The following is a 20,510-nucleotide window of genomic DNA, read 5'->3' on the forward strand; positions in this document are numbered from 1 at the left end:
ACTTCTTGGCAATGGTGCTTTATGAGGAGGTGTTGACCCACTGTCTAAGTCCCCAGCGTCACAGCAGCGCTCACTATCCGGTATTAAGTAATGCTCTTGAAGAAGGCAGGCTAGAGCCAAAATCCCCTTGAGGAGGAAGTAGGTGTGCTGGGGTTGGGAGCGATAGAAGTATCCACCATAGCTCCTCTGACAGCCTGGGAAGACAGCTAATTCCAGACCAGCATTGATTCTGTAAGTCCACAGATGATGGCTGAAGTCCAAATGTGGCCCAAGCCAGGTACTGCACTGCCTTGGAGCCTTTCACTCTTCACTCAGTGCGAAGAGTTTTAAAAAGGACAAAGACTGTAGGAGAGACCTTAGATCTGCAGACCATATACAGTCTCTTAGGTGCTGTGTCTCTTAATGGCTGACTCCAGTGTCTGGGCCTGCAGGCTCATCTGGCCATGGATGTCTTCCTGGGCCTGAATCTGGCCCTCAGGGATTGATTAGACAATTGTTGGACTCCCATCTCCATTGGCAGTGGGGGTACTTGCAGATCAAGTTACCCTTGTCCTGCGGCCCCTGAGACATGAAGCTCTCATTTTAAATCAAAGTTTTACCCTCATCTCCTGTTTTCTGCTGGAGTGTCTGTTATCCGTGGCTGCATCTTCTTATCACCTTTCCACACTGGCAGACAGCTTCCTACTATGTGCTACAGGCCATGTTCACCTGTCTCCATCTCTGCCATCTCCCTCCAGGCGTCCAGGTTAGCTTTTATGGCTGAGACAGAACTTGTTTCTCTGTAGTCGCCACTGACCCACCTGCCAACTGGACAGATGCTTGTGTGGCCTGCTTTGGTGAGACAGCCAGGACACACTAGCCTGGCTTGATCCAATCCCCAGCCCATACTCCAGGTCCCTTAGTACTGGTCATCTGTCTTAGCTTTAGCTGAGGTGGACCCCACAGTCCGTTCTTTTGAGGAAGGAGTTGAGTTCTCCCTAGCACTGGAGAGCTACAGCCCACCACTGCAGTGGGTGCTGGGCAGAGAACACTGGAGTCACTCTAAAAACTACCCTCCTCTCCTTTGTGGTGCTTGCACTGAGCCTGTTTCTGCTGCCCACAGAGGCTAAGCCTGGGGACACAGCATCCTGAGGCTGGATGTGGGTCAAGTGGAGGCCAGTGAGTTATAAGAGGAGTGGATGGGTATTTCACATGGAGAGCTCTGGAGACCTACAAGAATGCAGCCACCTCTAGCCTGTGCACAAATCCTGTGAGTGTTTGGCTAGGGCTATCAAGTAGAGGTGTGGGTGAGATTCAGGAAGCTCCTGGTTTGCCTGCCCCATAGATTTGGCCTTTGTTGAATTCAATGGCTGGTGGTGGCAGCTGGGCAAGGGAAAGTCGTGGGCTTCAGGAACCCTTGGAACATCAGATGTAAGATGCACAGGGCTACAGTCCTGCTAGGAAGGCCCTGGGCACAGGTTCAGCATGGGGAAGTAGCTGGCCAGAGACTGCTGTGTAGGGTCTGGGTACACAGAGGGCAAAGGACATGAGAGGAACACACTCTTGCTGAAGAGCCACGGAGTCACCGAGAATCTTTCTGGCAGGGCCCGGCAGTGTGTACATTCCCACTGGTGGCACATGGGGTCTATTGCCTGGCATGTGAGTGCCTGTGGCACCTCCACATGGCCAGCAGGAGTGTGCAGTAGGCTGTGATGTGAGAACAGCAGGCTTTGGGTAATGTCTCCCATGAGGTCCTGACCCCGTGAGGTGTTGAGGCTTCATCCTCTTTCTCAGAGAGCACAGTTGGAGGGTGCTCCTGTATGGGTCACCAGAGTCACCCACCTCACTTAGCTGACTGCAGAACAATGGGCAGGCTCGTGGAGTCAGTAATGTGGCATTGCTGGTGTGGTTGTCTTGGGGCACACCCCCAGGTCCCTTGAATGTCTCTTGAGCTCTGCCTCTCCCATCTCCCTTAGAGCTGCTTTATGAGCTTGTCAGGGCCAGGGCCCCTGGTCATCTAGTGTTAGCGCTGTTGGTGTGAGTTGGGTGACAGACAGGTTTTCCTCTTGTTCCTTAGATTTGCTGACTAATGGGAACTGCAGACTTGACAACACAGGCTCCATCTTTGAGAGCTTATTGACAGGAACTAAAGGTTTTCATGGAAACTGTTGAGATTTGCTGGCTCCTGAGGATGAGGCTTAATTTCCAAAGGCTCAGCACTGGAGCTGTATAGATGGCTGAGGAAGCCAGGTCCTTGCAGGGCCAACATGAGGTATTGGTGACTGGATAGCCCCATGCAGACACATGTGACAGAAAGATGTCATGGTAAACAGTCCAGCCATGAGCCGAGTTCTCAGGCTTGAAGCAAGCTTATGGTCTCTCACAAGGCAGATGTGTTGCCCATAGGCTGTAAATTGTAGACTTCTAGGAACCAGAGTAAGAGATGTGGCAGGTTTGTTGAGCTCCCTGAGGTGGCTTGTAGCCACATTACTTAGCAACACCTACCTGCCCTGCCAATTACCACATCTTCCAGCCTATGGGCTTGCCTGGGCCATAGGCAGCCCCAGAAGTTTCAGGGGGAAGCACTGGAGGGTATGCCCAGTGTCCTCAACTCGGGGCATCTGCTGCTTTCCATGTGACATTCGACCAGATGTCATGGTTCTGTGGGGAGAAGTGCCAAAGTGCTGGGGAAGGAGACACAACCCAATGGCAATGGCAAAGGAAGAGCTGGAAGCAGTCTAGCACTGCAGCCCATCGCACAGTCCTGAGGGGAGCCTTCCAGGCACACCCGACTCCCCGGCAACATACGGAAGCCCTGTTGAGGCGATCTCTCCTTTGGTCACATATGGGTGATGATGCATCCAGAGCCCAGAAGTCAACCTCTGGTCAGAGCAGGGTCCCAGTTGAATCTCATGTACTACCTAGGATCTTTGTGGGAGACCAAGATTAGGTGTTCCAGAAGCATCCCTGAAGCCAGCAGTGAGATTTGTGGGTACTCATGGCATCTGAGATAGCTGGGGATTTGTCTGCTTCCAACCACTATGGGGTCTCAGAGCCAGTGGCCTGTGCCCTCTGCAGGGCAGTGTCACCACACCCATTTCAGGGTGAAATAGCAGCACAGTGCAGGCTTCCTCAGCAACACTGCTATCAGAAGAAAAACCAAAACGTCACATCATCACCTGTGCCACCAGCTGACTGCCTCCTGTCTGCTCTCCCAGGCAGTGAAGTGTGGGTATGCAGCTTGGGCCCCATGGCTCTATAGATTCCAAGTCTCATGCCTGGGAAGGTCTGTGTGCTTAGCCAGAGGTGATTAGCAAGGTTGGAGGTCATGGTCACACAATCTGTTCAACCACTCACTGGTGGCTTCTGTTTCTACTCTCACCTCAGCTGTCCTGGGCTGTTGCATCTGTGGTAGTTGGCCACAGTAGTTTTTCTCACCATGGGGCACTAGGGCAAAGAGCTCAGTGAAAACCCAGGGTCTCTAAGCTGGTGTGGCCAGTGGGATGGAGCCAGGGTTGAGGTTGGCTCACTCTATTTGAAAAAGTTCTCATGTAGCTCAGGCTGGCCTAGAACTTGCGATCTTTTTGCCTCCCAGGTCCTTAGTGCTGAGATTACAGGCATGAACCACCATATCCAACTGCAGCTTCTAACTTTCAGCAACCTCCTGGGACCATAAACAACAGCTTAAAAAGACAAAGGCTTGTCCTCTCTCTGTTCTGGGGCTGGACATCCATGGTTAGGGTTAGCAGGGCCATCTGGGGAAGAGCCCTGCTTCTGGAAGTCCCAGTTGTCTCTAACACTCCATCCCTGCCTTCTTTTTTCATAAGGACACCAGCCAATGGTTACTTTATGTCACACCTAACCTGGTGTGACCTTGCCTTGGCTGCATCAGCAAAGGCCTTATTTCTAAGTGTGGCCTAGTTCATGGTCTCTTGGTAGACAAGGATTTGTCGGGGGTGGAGCCACTCTTTAGATAAGGGCAGCTGGGGAGGCCAGGTTCTTCTTTCATTCTACATAGCATCCCTGGAGTATACTCCCTTCCAGGTAGGTAGTCCTCCCAGAGATCCTGGACAGTTATCCAGAGGGGCTGGAGCTATTGCTGAGTCCTGCCACACTCAGTCACCATGTGCTCACACTGCTCTACACCGTTCATGGCAGGTCCTAGTCTGCCAACGGAGCAGAAGTACCAAGTTGGCAGGGGCTTCTGTGGGGTGAGGTGAGGAACTCAGTGGCTGTGGGAGCAGAGCATCCTCAGTCCCTTCTCCCTGGCTGGGCTGTGGTCCCTTTGGCCTCTATGTGCCTCTACCTCCTGCTCTAGCCTCAGGTTGGGGCATTTCTTCTCAACTGTTTTTTGTTTTCTGCTGTTCACACGGAAGACATTTTCCACTCTCTGAGACTCATCTATCTCTGAGTGAATTCACCTAGAGCTGGCCAAAACCTCTGTCCCCAGCTGTTATAGCAATCCTTAGATAGGGGCTTGGTGGCCCAGATTCCATCTTTTCGACAATGGGCTTTTCCTCACTGTCTCTATTGGGGCACCCTGGACTTTGGGAGCACACAGTGGCACATCTCTTCTGACAGGCCAGAGCAGGGTTTGGCTTTTGATGGGGGTGGTGGTGCTCATATTATAGTGTGACTATAGGACCCTTGAGAAAAAGGACAACCCAGAGAGTCTGCTGGAGTGTCCTGTGCCACCTTCTATGGTGGAGGCATGGATTGCTGCAAAGAAGGCTGCTAGCCTGAAATGGCTATGCCGGCCGCTCCAGGGTACCTGTCCTGCTCTGAGGCTGACAATCCTGACCCCCATGTCAGCATCCAGGATGCTAGAGTGCAATAACCATTAGGGACCACCCCTAGCCTCATTAGGGACCCTGCCAGCCTTGGGGAATAATGTTTTAGGGTTGCATTGTTGGGTCACAGGTCACACTTGGCTCAGTGTTGGGGAGTCATGAGCAGTTAGGAGTATACATCCTTGATGAGGTGATTCTGAAGGGGGCTCTGCCTGGTTACTCATGAGACTTGGGTCATCCCTGCTCCCTTCTCAGGGGGGCCTGGGGACAGGCAGCTGAAAGGCCTGCACTACTCCCTCCTTCCCCATTGTGAGGGGAGCTAAGTTTTGGAAGAGGAACGAAGCTGGGTTCCCTCTTGCCTACTCCCCTAGCTGTTCAGTGTCTGGTAGGTACACGTGATGTCCCTGAACAGCCCCCACACAAGAAGATTCACAGCATCTACAGCCAGGCAGGCACAGAGAGAGTCATCAAGGATCCTGGCCGCTTCACCAGCATGTTGATGTGGACACAGATCAGGGGGACTTACAAATAGGTCGAGGGAGTCACAGACAGAAACCAAGCAGACTAGACAGACCAGAACAGGGTACATCCCAGGGAGGGGCCCTTGGTTATGACCTCCAAATAGGGAAGACGACACAAGGCTCACAGTACACTCTGGACTTCACACGACTGTCACGAGGGGGTTTCTCTTCTACTGGGCAAGAGCATGGGGACAGACACTTCCCTTACCCTTCTTCTTCCGGACTGAGGCTTGCAAACAGAAAGGGAAGCGCGTGAGCCACCCACGGTGGCAGCGCCCTCCCATAGTGGCCCACACCCTGGGGTCTCACTCAGCTCAGTGATTATGGGACACAGGTAGGGGAACTAGTATGGAGACCACCAGGAGTGAGGGGCAGGGGTCCAGAGTGGCCCCACAACTTGTCCTTGGTTACTACTTTTTCCTTGCCCTGCCGGAACCTTCCTTGTGGTGTCAAAGGGCTTTCTTTCTTACTTTGCCTCCTGCAATCCACCATCACTACACAGGTGGGACTGAGTTTCATGAAGGCAGGTCTGCCTTTAAAACGACACAGAGACCCTGGGATCTGAAGGCCCTGGGACCTGGGGACCCTGGGAGCTGAAGGCCTTGGGATCTGGAGACCCTGGTAGCAAGGGGCCCTGGGGACTGGAGACCCTGGGAGCTGGAGACCCTGGAAGCTGGAGACCCTGGGAGCTGGGGGATCTTGGAGCTCAAGTCACTGGGAGCTAAAGGCCACCCCTTTTGAATGAGCTCCTAGGAACATGGCAGCAGCTCCTTCTGTAGGTCAGGTTGGCCTTGGCTCACTGTAAGCAGGGCAGACATTTGGTCATGGGGACACAATTCAAAAGTTCCCAGTGGAATGTTTAAAGGTATATGATAGGGTTATGGGCACAGCTGGAAGCAGAGGATGGGGTACAATCCAGTTTCTAGGTAGAGAAGCATTCCTGTGTCAGGGTTACCTTCTTCTGACTGACAATTTGAGGTGAGCTTTAGATTCTAGCCCCAGGAAGGACAGTGTTTGGCATGAGCAAGGGGATGGGGGCTGTTCCATGCTGGTGGGAACCTGCTGCTGGCTGTCAGTGACATCCTGGCAGGACCACCACCGGGTGCTGGTAGCTTTGAATCTGAGCGGTTGCTTCCGTGCCGAGGGCCACCCTCACCGGCACCATCCCTGTTCTTAGCAGGGCCAGTGCTTCCTCTCACTGTCTCTGTGGCTCAGAGCCACCCTCTCTGCAGAAGTCCCCTGGCTACCTGGTGGCACCTGGGTGACTCATAGGATATGGTTCTTAGTCTCATCAGGCTCTTCTTAATGTTCCCAATGGCTTATAGTCCCCCTGCCCCATCTGCCTCCAAGGGGACAGACAGCCAAGTCTGTTTAATGAGGACCTTCTAGCGTTCTGGCTGTGCTGAGACTCTCCGAGGAGTCCCCGAGGGCAGGCCTTCGGTGGCTGGAGCAAGCTGGAGGCCAGGCTGAGGTGGGGTCAGTGAGGGTGCCCAAGGCAGCAGGGAGGCTGCTGCGGGGCCAGTGAGGCTGCTTACCTTTGTCCACTAGTGAGAGGCCCAAAAAGTCAAAACAAAACAATGTTAGATAAGCAGAAGAGTATATCAGCCCCGCCCTTTAGATCTCACAGAGTCCCACTAGAGACGCCAAGCCAAGCGTGAAGCTGTAGGGCATGCAGGGGGCGGGGCAGGGACAAGCAAGCCAGTGGGAGGCCATGCATGGGCTGGGCGTCTCTGAGGGCAGCAGGGTGAGGTGGCCTTACCGAGTTCCTCCAGCTCCGCTGTCATGGACTTGGAACGCAGGGTAAGGGCCGTAGTCGGAGCCCTCTTTGGAGGTGGGGGAGCTTAATGGGTAGGCAAAGGCAGAGCAGGTATGAGAACCATAACAAGGCCCCACCCCACCCTATATACCACCCCATCATCTTATTACCCACTCCATCCTATACCTTACCCCTTCTTATAGCCCATCCTATCCTATACCCCACCCTATACCATATCCCATCTTTTTTTTTTTTTTTTTTTTTTTTTTGTGGACCAATGTGTTTATTGGGCTTACTTATAGGTTCATGAGTGACTTTTTTTTTATTTTATTAGTTCAAATTAGAAACAAGCTTGCTTCAGATGTCAATCCCTTCTCCCTCTCCCTTCCTCCCCCAACATCCCACCTGCCCCTAGCCATCCCCCCTCCACTCCCCAGGCAGGGTAAGGCCCTCAAAAGGGGCTCCCCAAAGTCTACCACATCATCCTGGGCCAGGCCTAGGCCCTACCCCATGTGTCCAGCATAACCCATCTTATACCCAGTCCCATCCTATAACCCAACCCATCCTATACCCCACTCCATTCCTATATCCCATCCAGTGCCCCTTACTTTTGGACACAGGAAAAATCTGGGAGGCAGTGGCCCCCGAATCTGTGTTTTGTGGGGCAGACTGACAGGTGTTTGTGGGGGATTGCCACCGTTGGTTGGACTGCCATGATTAGCATCAGCTCTTGGTACTGAGAATGGAGCAGGGGAGGTGCTCTGCGATGGGGAGGGCAACTCAGACTCTGTTCCGTCTGTGTGAATCTGACTGTGACAGGGCACAGACAGTGGGGTATATGTGGCTTAGCCACTACCTGCCAGGATGCCATGCAGAGACATAGGCCTTGCTGGAGCTGGGGGAAAAGGCCTGCTGGTGTTCAGGAAGTATCATCCCTCAACCTTCCCACCATGGTCTCAGCTGTTTCCAGCCCACTCTTGCTGTTTAGTATACCCTGGTGCAGACACCTCTACATCCTCTCCTCGCTGTCCCTGGTACCTCTCTACACAGCTGCTTTTGGGACAGCTGGCTAGAAGGGCTCCTTTAGTCCCCATTTCTGCCCTACCAATGGGGCAGGGGCATCTGTCCTGTACTTGGTCTCCTTTGCTGGCTCAACTGTGACTTCCCTTAAATAGTGACTCAGGCTCAATGTCATGGCCTTGATCACAAACTTAAGCGATACTCCATTTCCATGGCTCTCAGCTGAAAAGAGGCCTGCTCTCCTCTCTGTGGCCTTTGCTCCCCCTGCTGGGCACCTTGAGGGACACACACCTTTCTTTCTGGCAGTATCATCAGGGTCTAGATTCCTGGTCACCGTGACGACCTTAAGGACGAGGTGATTTCCTCCCTGGCGGATCATGTTCACCACCTGCCTGTGGCCCACCTTGACGACATTTTCATTGTTAACCTGCAGGTAGAGAGGTGTGGCAGGTCAGCGACACATGAAAGGAAGCAGGGCTGCTGAGGCAGGTGCTGCCGTCACCCTGTAGGAGACAAGGAGGACTTTGGTCTTTATAGATGAAAATTTGCTTTGGGGAGGTCAGCATGTGTACTGCCGTGGCTGCAGAGGCCGCTGCACTGTGAGGAGCAGGATGCCTCATTCAGGACCCTCTACCAGGACTGGTAGATCCTACTTGACAGAATTCTCAGGAGCTGTCCACATCTCCAGGGCTGGGTGCAGCGGCAGCTCTACCCTTTTACAGTGAAGCAGAAACCTGGTCCCAAGTCTCTTTTCCTGTGTTTTGGCCCATTGTCTCTGTGGTCCCCAACACACACACACACACACACACACACACACACACACACACACACACACTGATATGGTAAAGTTTGACTTGTGGCTGTTGCCTTTGATGTATTTTCTTTTGGAGTTCTAGAAGAGTAAAGAATGGAGCCTGCATATTTCTGCTATCAGGGTGTCCATGGGGCACCCATGCAATGAATTCTGAATACAGCCCTGCACTGGGACTTTGGGGTTGAGCTAGGATTGACACCAAGCATTGACCTATGCCCACATTCTGTAAAGGGAGTAAGTAATGAGCAGGACCTTCTGCCAGCCCTCCTGAGCTGGAGGAGACACATTGAGCTGGCACAGCTCAGAGGCAGGCAGCTGTCCTGTTGACCATCTTTCCGTGAAGTCTATTGAACACAGGTGCCTATCAGACAGACATGGATATGAGGGCTGACATGGGTAGCTGAGAACCCTTCACTTGGACCACACTTGGGAAAAGTCAGTAGAACAGGCCCTAAGTGTCACAAAGCAGCTGGAGCCTGGAGCATGCAGTCCTGGTGACACACACTTGTCATTAGACAAATTGTGTGAAGGTGCAGAAACTAAATACCAAGTTTCCCAAAGTAGTTGAGCTGGACCGAGGCTATGCGTATGGAGCTTGTGGCTTCACTGGGTGTTCTGGGGTTGGTTATGGCTCCACTGCATGTTCAGGACTTCCTTATGGCTTCAGGGACTCAGCAAACTCACAGTATAGACTACATCCCCAAACCCATGTGCATAGATGTCACCTCAGAGGTGACTGGGGCCTTTGCGACTTATAGTTAGGTACTTGTCTCATTGCTGTGACGAAACACCCAACCCAAGCAACTTAGGGAGGAAAGAAGGACGCGTTTATTTGGTTATTGAGGTCCATCATGGTGAGTCATGGCAGTAGGAGTGTGAGGCCCACTACATTCAGTCAGGAAATGGAGAAATGAACACTGGTGCTCAGCTTGTTTTCTTCTTATTCAGTCCAGGACCCCAGCCAATGGGATGTTGCTTCCCATGTTCAGGGTGGCCCATCCCTCCTCAATTACCCTTATCTATAGACCCCCTCAGACATGCCCGGAGGTATGTGTCCTCGGTGAATCTAGATCCTTGAGGCTAGCAGAACTAACATCAGAAATGTTCAGGTCACAAGGGTAACTCACGAATTGACACTTTCTAAAAATGGCTTGGGGGGCTTCCTGGCCTGTCCCCCTGTGAGGGACCATAGAGGGCACAGCAGCCTGCAAGTTAGGATTCTTTTCTCTCAGTCTTCCAGCCTCCAGAGCAGGGAGAAGAGAATCCACCTCCCCTTGCTGTGCATTTTATTACAGAACAGCATCTGCACAGCCCTGAACACGACCCAGTGACTAGCTGCACTATGCCACTCAGCCTGGAGCTGGCTAGCGCCCTTCACTTGAGGCCCTTAAGAATCAGTGCTCTCCCTGCCAACCCTCAGTTGCACACAGGGCTCCGGGCCTCAGGTGGGAAAAGGAATGTCCCTGTCAGCAGCTTCCCTGGGAATGACTGGTGATGCATGAAGGGAAGCTGAAAGCCTGGGGAGGAGCTATGGTCCCCAAGTCCTGCAGAGGTGACAGAGCAGCCCTGATACAACTTGCAAGGGCCACTGCTGCTATGGAGGGAACTCAGAGAGGAGGGAAATGCCATCCAGGGAAGGAGCAGGCCTTGCAGACAGGCCTTGTAGCTCCACCTCCCCCACTATGCAAGGGTTTTATGGGAGCTTGGGCAACTTGTGGGCAGCTACATCATTCAAAAAATTCTGCTGGCATTGGTTCTCCTAACTAGGTATCTTGGCAACCATTGTTGGCTATGGGAAGGGTGTGGCCTTGTGATCCCCTCTCTCTACCAATCCTAAATGGTCTATAAAGTCTTGAGGATAGGCAGGGAGTCATGAACACTTCTCCTATCCCATGATGGAAAGCAAATGGAACCAGCCTTGGGCAGCCCTTTCACGGCTTCTGCCAGGTCCAGAGGGCAAGAACACATCATGCCCAGAGGACAGCATTACTTGACAGTGGGGTGATAAGAAACAAGATCGAACACGGGATTAGGCTATTAACTGGTAATTTATTAAGAAGGTATACTCATACGAGAATCCAATAACCAGATCTGGCACTCTGAGAAGTCTGGTCCCAGATGCCTCCAAGACCTGGCATGAACCCAGAGAGAGAGAGAGAGAGAGAGAGAGAGAGAGAGAGAGAGAGAGAGAGAGAGAGAGAGAGAGAGAGAGAGAGAGAGAGAGGAGAGAGAGAGAGAGGAGAGAGAGAGAGGAGAGAGAGAGAGAGGAGCGTCTCCTCTCCTCGCTCTTTATCCTACCCCCCTACATGCCTGTCAGTGGTACAGGTATCCAGGGTCTCTCCCTACAGTGGGATTTTCCAGGAACACAGGGATGGGGGTCCCTGAGGAGAGACTTTCTTAGCAGTTGTCTTTCCAGGTTCCTTCCTTTTCTGCATTGGCCTCCATTCTCCCCAAGGATTCAGGGTACTATGCTTTCTCCCTTTCCCATGCTGGGGATGAGCAAGCCTAGCTGTAGGAATGGAACATGTGTGTCCATGCCACCCTCACCCTCCACACTGGGGGGGCACTATTGGGTGTGTTATGACACAGAGCCCCCTTACCCCACCCTGGGCTACAGAGTCACATAGCCAGCTCTGACCTCCCCTTGCAGGGGAAGATGAATATGGTGATATATTATTTATAATTTAGTAAAGCTTGCCTGAGGATTCAGAAAGCAATGGCAGTCTCAAGCTATAGAGATCAGGCAGTGGTGGCACACACCTCTAATTCTAGGACTCAGGACTCAGGATTAAGAGGTAGACGAATCTCTGAGTCCAAGACTACCCAGGGCTACTGGAGAGTGAATCAGAGCTCATACCTTAATCCCAGGACTCATGAGAGGTATTTAAGACAAGAACAGGGTCTCAGAGCTAGCATTCATTCTCCAGCCACATTGAGGATAGGAAGACACTGATGTCTCTAGCCACACTGAGGACAGCATAGCAGTCTGAGTGAATCTGAGGAGCAGTGAAGTCGGGAGCAGTTTGAGGGTCGCCCCTTTGGTCAGAGCTGAGGGAAAGGTAAGAACTATTGGCCGACTGCTTGGCTTTTCTGATCTTCAGGCAAGTTTTAATAAATCATAAATAATATATCACCACAGATGAAGCACACCCCCACTCCCAGACAGAAAGACTGGCTTCTCCAGCTACAGGGACACTTGATATGGAGCTATGCATTTTGCTGCTTGTCCTACTGGGTTTCCATTTTGTTTTGGCATGTATTTTCCCAACTATGCTCCATTTCTCCCTTTTGGAATGGTAATATATATTCTGTGCCATTGCATGTTGGAAGCACGCGATTTGCTTTTTGATTTTACAGGGGTTATGGTTAAGAGATAGCCTTGAGTCTTTTTAAACAGTATCGAGATTGTGAAAGACCATAGGGACTTTCTGAAGGTGGATTAAATAAACGAATTTTGCATTATGGTATGGCCATGAGCTTATATGGGGGCCAGGAGGGGAAATGTGGTGGTTTGAATGAGAATTGCCTTTCAGAAACTTGGGCATTTGAACACTTGGCTCCCAGTTGGTGCTACCACTTGGGGAGGTTTAGGTGGTGCAGTCTGGCTGGAGTAAGCATGTCACTGGGGTGAGCTTTGAGACTATACAGCCTCACCCCACTTCCAGTTTGCTTGCTGTTTTGTGCTTGCTGTTAAAGATACTAGCTCTTGGCTTCCTACTCCTGCCATATTCCAGTTGCTGGCTGCCATGTTTCCTGCCATGGTGGACTCTTAACTCTTTGACACAGTCAGCCAAAACAAACTCTTCCACAAGTTGCTTTTGGTTATGGTACTTTACCATGGAAAGTAAGTAATACTGACATGGCTGCACCTGAAATGGAGGAACACTGACCTGGTGCCTCCCTCCCCCTCCTCTCCCTTCAGCCATCCATCCAGGACTGAAATATTCTCCCTGATTTGCAAAAACAAACAAACAAAAAAAGCAAAAATAAAAAAAATCAAACTTTGCATGGATTCTGCCCCAACCTTCACACATTACACAACACAAGTGTAACATGTCATGGTGTCTAGGGAAGGGCTGGGCAAAGACACATGGACCCTTCAATACAGGGACTCCTACCAAGACCAGCTTCCAAAGAAAAACCCAGGTGTGTTCTGACAGCAGGGACAGAGGAATCAAAAGTCTTTGCAGTCTCTCAACCTACAAACAGGCCTACAACACTTTAGCCTGAATTGGGTGTCTGGAGCCAGATGCAGTCCTGGAAACAGATGGTTTGTGTGCTGATAGGAACGGAAATGGGCAAGAAGGTTTGCTCTTCCCGCAACTACTCACATTGCCACCTTGAACTTTCTTGGGGTTTTAAGGCCTGGGCATGCAATTCTGGTCTGTTACCACCAGGGGAGATGTGCATGTGTGTGCCACATGTCACACCAGCAAGAAGGCTCCAACAAGCCCTGAAGCCCCTTGGATTTACAGGAAAAAAAGTTGTTCCAGATTGCAGATCCAATTACCCTCAAGGAAGCAATGGCCGTTTCCATATATCCTTAATCACAGCCATGGAGCCATGGAGAGTGAATAAACCAAGCTACATGGCTTTCAGTTGTTTTGTGGAGAATAGGGTCCTATACTATCTGTCCTTCACATGAATTCCGGTCTTCCATCTGAATGTTCTTTAAATGTCAGAGTGCTGTGTGCAAACCGTGGACAGACACAGTCTGAGAAGGCTTCCTGCTCAGTGTCTACTCCATACTTGAGGCCTGTAGCAAATTCTACCCCTATTGTTGACTCTCTTGGCTGTCTATCATGAATTTACATTTTAGTTCTCATCTGCCAAAGCCTACTATGAAGACAATGCGTCCAAGGCATCTTAGCAGTGGGTAACACTTTTTCCTCATGCCCTCCCTTTGTGCTTCTAGCTCCAACTCTCAGGATATATTTACATCAACATTTCAACAAGACCAACATTCACTATTCCTCTCAACTGTGCGATAATCCACTCATACTTAAACCATATACTCTGATTTGATTACTTTGCCATCTCCTGTACATTTTCCCCATGCTGGAGCAAAATAATTTTGTTGTTTTATTGGTTTAATTTTCTATGTACTCCCCAGTAATTCAAATCCAAACACTTCCCTAATTCAGTGAATCCCCTTTCCACAATCTTCAGATCCACACGGTTCTCAATTGGTTATGAATTGTCTTCTGGTGTTTTCTGTTGGTCTGTTTTTGACACCGGGTCTCACAATGCAGCCCTGGCTGGCCTGGAACTCATTATACAGCTTGGGTTGAACTTTAAGTATGGGTTATCCTCCTGCTCCTGTGTCTTCAGTGCTAAGAGTTCCAAGTATGTGCTATTACTCCTGGCCTCTCTTGAGGATTTATGATTGGTACTGCATAGTCAAGACTAAGTGTTTTCCAGGCCAGCCTGAGGTTGCCACCTCACTATCTGTGGTGATATTTTGTTTATGCTATAACAAAGCTTACCTGAACATCAGAGTGCAGAGCTAGCCACACTAGTTAGCAGTAGAAAAACAAACAACAAGCAAACAAACAACAAAAAAGCTGGCAGTGGTGACACATGCCCTTAATCCCAGCACTCAGGAGGCAGAGGCAGGCGGTTCTCTTTGAGTTCCAGACCAGCCTGGTCTACAGAGTGAGTTCCAGGACAGGCTCTACAGAAAACTACAGAAAGCTACAGAAAACAAAACAAAACAAACAAAACCAAATGAAAAACAAACAAACCCAAGCAATAGAGTTCAGGCAGTGATGGCACACACCTTTAATCCCAGCACTCGGGAGACAGAGGCAGATGGATCTCTGTTAATTCAAGGCCTCCCTGGGCTACATGAAATTGATCCAGTCTAAAATAGAAACAGAGCTCACACAAAAGTGATCCCAGTCCTTGGGATCAGATGCCTTTAATCCCAGCACTAGGGATGTGGAGATAGGAGTGATACAGCTGGGCTGAGAGAGGAGTATAAAGCGGGAGGAGACAGGAGCTCAGTGCAGTCTGAGCAGCAGTCAGTCTGAGGACTGGATCACCCATTTGGTTTGAGCATTGGTAGAGGTAAGGACTCTAGTGGCTGGCTGCTTTGCTTCTCTGATCCTTCAGCTTTTACCCCCTGACAGCTGACTCTTGGTTTTTATTATTAAGAACAATTAGAATTCATGCTACAACCATTCCTGGGTGTCCTCTGACACTCATATTGGAAGCCTTGGAATCTCAGACTCTGGGTGTGTGAGTGGTTTACTTGGTTTAAACCCCAACCCTATTTTTTTTTTGAGTGAAGTTTCCTAATATAGTAATTTGGAGATGAGTTTTTAACATACTGACCTTTGACTCTCAAACTTAAGTAGCTTAGCTGGGTATAAAACTTGAAGATGAAGAGTAAGGTAAAGTAAGCTCCTAGTTCTAGTTCTTCTTCAGGGGACATCCGTGAAGACTGGACAATCACAATCCCCATCCAAAACCAGAATGAAAGAGAAGGCAGTGTGGGAGCGTGAACAAGGCAGGCGGCTTTGGATGGGACTTGGGAGCAGTGCAGTGTGGGTCACCTGCATCTCTAACAGAAAACAAAACATCTCTAACAGAAAACCAGAGGGCAGAGCTCAGGGTGGCCACGGGTGCCAAAACCAGGCATTGGCCCCAGCAAGAAGGGGTGAAAGGGCAGCTGTATATTCTCAGTGTAAACTTTCCCAGATCTCAGGCTGACTGTATGAACTGCATGTGTATCATAGTCTCAGAGCCACCTGCTGGAAAGGCTGAACGAGGCCAGAGGGAATTGTGAGCTTCAACTACTACAAGCCACACAGTGGGACATCAGAGTCTAATCAAATTGGCAGTCAGCTCCACTGAAAACCTAAATGTTCATCCAGGAACTGTAAGAGAGTTCAGAGTCGCCACACCCCAACTGTCACAACATTCAGGGCACAATTCAAACCTGCTTGAGAAACAAAGATGACCTGGCTCTGGAATTATCACACAGGATGTTAGCACAGTTATTACAATGCTTCACTGGGTGGGCTTGACAGCAGGCTAGAAACGAGTCAGAAGAGAAACAGTGAAGAGTCACAAGAAGACAGATTTTAAACAATGCACAGAAACTTAAGGATGCTCAGGGCGTCAGTCAATGGCTTAACACAAAGGTAATACAGAGTTCTGAAAGAGGAGACGAGAATCATAGAAGAGAAAGAGTGAAAACCACACACCCACACCCCATGGCTGAAAGTGTCCCCAATTTGGTAAGGGATGTAAACCCACAGATTCAAGAAATGCTGTCAGTAGAGCTGGGCATGGTGGCACACGCCTTTAATCCCAGCACTCAGGAGGCAGAGGCAGGTGGGTCTCTGTGAGTTTGAAAGACAGCCTGGTCTCCAGACAGAGAGTTCCAGGACAGCCAGGGCTACACAGAGAAACCCTGTCTCGGAAATAAAAAAGAAAAGAAGAAAAAAAAAAAAAAAAGAAGAAATGCTGTGAGTCTCAAACTGTAAATCTAGTCCAGGCACATTACAGCTAGCCCACTGGAAGCTGAAGGCGATTCGGACACATCAAACCAGACAAGAGGATGCTTCAAACGACTTCATGTCAGAGACGCATAGGCCAGAAGTTAGGGGACAATGTCTCCAACCCTCAAAGGACTGGCTCTGTTGAAGGCATCAGCAGAGAATCAAGACTGAGGAATAGAGTCAACTGCTGTCCACAGAGCTATGTGTCCCCTGAGGCAAAACCAACAGTGGTGGAGGCTATAAATGTGCAGTTTTAGACAGAAGACAAGCAGCAGAAAGAAAGGCAGCTGTGCCCATGAAGTTCCCAGATGCCCCCCCAAAAAACACAACACAAAACACAAAAGTTTATGTCACATGTGTACTACCAACTCCAAGTAGACCCTGAACACTGAGGAGTGTCTGTGACCTGAGAGCCACCACTGCCAGAATATGAAGAGGGACAGCTAAAGCCCATTGGCAAATCAAAACAGAGTTCTAAGAACAGATAAGCCAAAATACGGCAGAAAGGGGAGGCAAGATGAAAGAACACAGAAGCAGAAAGCAAACCCACAAATCGGGATGAGATGCCAGTAATGACAGTAAATGTTAGTGGGATAAAACTTCAGTTAACGGGCTGGAGAGATGGCTCAGAGGTTAAGAGCACTGACTGCTCTTCCAGAGGTCATAAGTTCAATTCCCAGCAACCACATGGTGGCTCACAACCATCCGTTACGAGATCTGGTACCCTCTTCTGGTGTGCAGATATTCATGGAAGCAGAATGTTATATCAGAATGAGATACATACATACATATATACATATATATATATATATAATAAAATCTTTTAAAAATCTTCAATTAACAAGCAGATCTATCTAGACATGTTGGCATACACCTTTAATACTAGTACTCAGGAAGCAGAGACAGGCAGATCTTAATGAGTTCCAAGCCTGTCTCACTTTGTAGCCTTAGCTGGTCTTGGATTCACAGAGATCAGTCTGCCTCTGCCTGCCTGGGGAGTGGTAGGATGAAAGGCGTGCACCACCACGCCCAGCACTGGTTCTGTGCTTTGGAATATGGGTTCTGAGGATCAGACTCAGCTTCCTGTGCTAGCAAAGCAAGCGCTTCTTTGACTGAGCCATCTCCCAAGTCCCTTGTTACTGTTTTACTCCTGTGTGACCTTCTCTGAGTCCTTTTCTTCCATGTCCTGAGCTTCACAGGTGTGTCTGCTGTGTCTAGTATGACTGTTTCCCTCTCTCGTTCATCAGAAAACTCCAGTGGTTCAGACTTGAAAGTTTTCCTGTGCTTTATCTTCTTCCTGTTCCTCTGCATGGGGTGGGCCTGGTGCCTTCCTCCTCTCCCATCTCCCGTCATTTCTTCTGTTCTCAGGGTTCTCTCCAATGTCATCTTTCGGTCCATCTATCAAAACACTCACATCTGCTATCGTATTTTTAAAAAATTTCTAGAACTCTTATTTTGTTCTCTGAATGTTCCCTTTCAGAAGGGTGTTTTGTTCTTACCTCAAGGAGGCGGCATCTTCTTTGATCTCACTGAGCACACGAATCATAGATTTGTTTAATAGCCTTCTTCCCGCACAGCATCCCCACCCATCTTTTTCATGGCATGTTTTCTTTTTAATTCTTTACTAACTTATTTATTTTGTGAGTGTTTATGTGAGTGGGTGTGCCACAATACACCTTGTGGAGAGGTCAGAGGACAACTTGTAGGAGTCAGTTCTCTCTTTCTATGCTGTGAATCTTGGGGATGGAACTCAAGCCATCGGCTCGGTAGCAAGTGCCTCTACCCACTGAACCATCTCTCTGCCCCCTCGTTTTTGGGGTCTGTTTGTTTTGGGCTCTGTCTTTGATATTAACTTTTTTCACCAAATGCCTGGGGCTCCTTGTAGGCATGTCATATTCTGGAAGGGCTTCTAACAGGGTCACTTCTAGCCTGACCCATAGTTGATGAATACAGGGAAAGTGATTCGAGATTCACATGGAAACGTTAAAAATCAAATCAGCAAACATGACACAGGGGCAGCACACAGCCAGGAGCTGAGATGACTGGCCTTCGGGATGCACTATCCAGTAGCTAGACTTGGGACGGCAGGGTACCACTGAGAGAACTGAGAGCAGGCCAGCAGAGCATAAGCACCCAGAATAGAACCCATAGTTGGCCAACTGATCTTTTGATAAAGGACCTCTGGCAATGTCATGGAGAAAGGACAGGCTTTCCCACATAGCCTACTAAACATTTGGACACCCATGTGCAGAAAGTGAACATCGACACAGACCTTAAACCTTTAGAAATTAACCCAAAATGGATCACAGTTCTAAATATAACACCCCAGACTATGACGCTCCTGGAAGATAATGCTAGAGAAAATCTAGGTGACCTACAGTCTCTAAATGAAACATCCAAAGCAGGCTCTAGGAAGACATTGTGGGCCTGGTGGGCTACATCAAACAGCAGGTTTGCACAAAGAAAGACCTGCTGTTAAGAATAAAAGTGCCATAGACTGGGGAAGAAAAAAAATCTGTGCAAAACACACATCAGATAAATGTTGGCGTTTAAAATGCCAAAGAACTCTTCAACAGTAAGGAAACAAACAATTGGATTAAAAATGGGCAAGCAGTCCGCCCAGACAACCACCAATAAAGACTGTCACAGGGCAGATAAATACACAAAGAAAGGTTCCATGCATGTACAGCCAAACACCCAACAAGAAGATTGTCATGGGAGCTTATTTTGGCTCATGAGTGGAGGGGGTACAGTACAACATGCAGAAATGGCATGATGGCAGGTGGAGCTAGGCATGTTTGTAGGACTGGGATACTGCTGGTTTACATCTCTGCAGACCAGGAAGCAGAGCAGGGTGGTCACCCTCAGGGTCCACCAACCAGTGACTCACTGTCTGCTTGGCCCCATGGTCCCAAAATGCCCACATTGTTCTAATTTCCTTTCTGTTACTGTGATAAAAGACTGACCAAAAGCAACTTGAAGAGGAAAGGGTTTATTTGGCTTACACTTCCAAGTCATAGTACAGGGAAGGAAACTGGAGGCAGGAACACGGAGGATACTGTTTGTTAGCTTGCTTGCTCACAGGTTCATACTCAGCTGATTTTCTTATACAGCCCAGGACCACAAGCCTAGGGAATGGTGCCACCACAATAGTGAAGACTCTCCTATAGAAATTAACCATCAAGACAATCCCTTACAGACATGTCCATAGGTCAATCCGATCCAGGCAATCCCTCAGTTGAGGCTCTCTTCTCAAATGACTTTAGGCTGTGTCAAATTGACAAAGGTAATCAGGACACACATTCTCCAAGCAGTACCACCAGCCAGGAACCAAAACTCCAAATGCATCTGAACTGTGACAGTGTATTACTGAGAAGTTACAGATTCACCAGATGAGGTACCCTTGCATACCCATGAGGACAATCCCATGTAAACACTGTACCTTGAGGAGTACAGGTCCCATTCCTACACATGGTCCAGCCCCTGTGGAGATATGCTAGAAGTTTCTTTTTAAAAATGTAATAGTTTTATTAATTCTTTTAGAATTTTATCCAGTGTATTTTGACCACACTCATCTCCATTATTCTAACTTCCCCAGATCCATCCCTCACCACCTCCCACCCCTCCCAACTTCATGCCCCTTTTTAAAAAAAAATCTAAAATTTGTTATTTATAACCCACTGAGTCCAACTTGTGCGGTCTATACACACCTATGTGTGGCACTACTCACTGGTGTGTGTGATCAACCTACCAGGGGTCATGCCCTTAAAGAAAACTCACTCCCCCTCTCTCTAGAAGCCATCAACTGCCCATAACGTTTCAGTTTCTTACATAACTGAACATATTCTTGTTGTATAACCTAGCCATATAGTTTCTTGGTATTTACCCAAAGAAGCTGAGAATTCAGGTCCACACAAACACGTGCATATGGATATTTCTAGAAATGTTAGCCTTAATTGCTAAGACTCAGAAGCAATTATGATGTCCTCCAGTAGGCCAGTGGATGAACAAATTCTTGATGGTACCCCTACACAAGCATTATTCATTGACTGAAAAAAAATGAATGTGCGATCAAGACACAAAATGGGGGAATCTTAATTGTATATCACTTAGTGAAAAGGT

General features: G+C 49.2%; 1 protein-coding gene across 3 annotated transcripts in view; it reads right to left on the reverse strand.

The window, feature by feature from the left end:
• Shank2 (SH3 and multiple ankyrin repeat domains 2) overlaps window positions 1-20,510 on the reverse strand; it is a 443,211-nt gene that overhangs the window by 21,926 nt on the left and 400,775 nt on the right. For all 3 annotated transcript variants that reach the window (XM_035442085.1, XM_035442084.1, XM_035442086.1), the window contains 2 exons: window positions 8,358-8,493; window positions 7,050-7,130 (listed from right to left, as the gene is read on the reverse strand). In XM_035442085.1, the coding sequence (XP_035297976.1) occupies window positions 7,050-7,130; window positions 8,358-8,493 (217 nt within the window). The remainder of the gene's footprint in view (window positions 1-7,049; window positions 7,131-8,357; window positions 8,494-20,510) is intronic.

The sequence above is a fragment of the Cricetulus griseus genome, chromosome 3 (genome assembly GCF_003668045.3).
Source record: "Cricetulus griseus strain 17A/GY chromosome 3, alternate assembly CriGri-PICRH-1.0, whole genome shotgun sequence".
Lineage (NCBI taxonomy): Eukaryota > Metazoa > Chordata > Mammalia > Rodentia > Cricetidae > Cricetulus > Cricetulus griseus.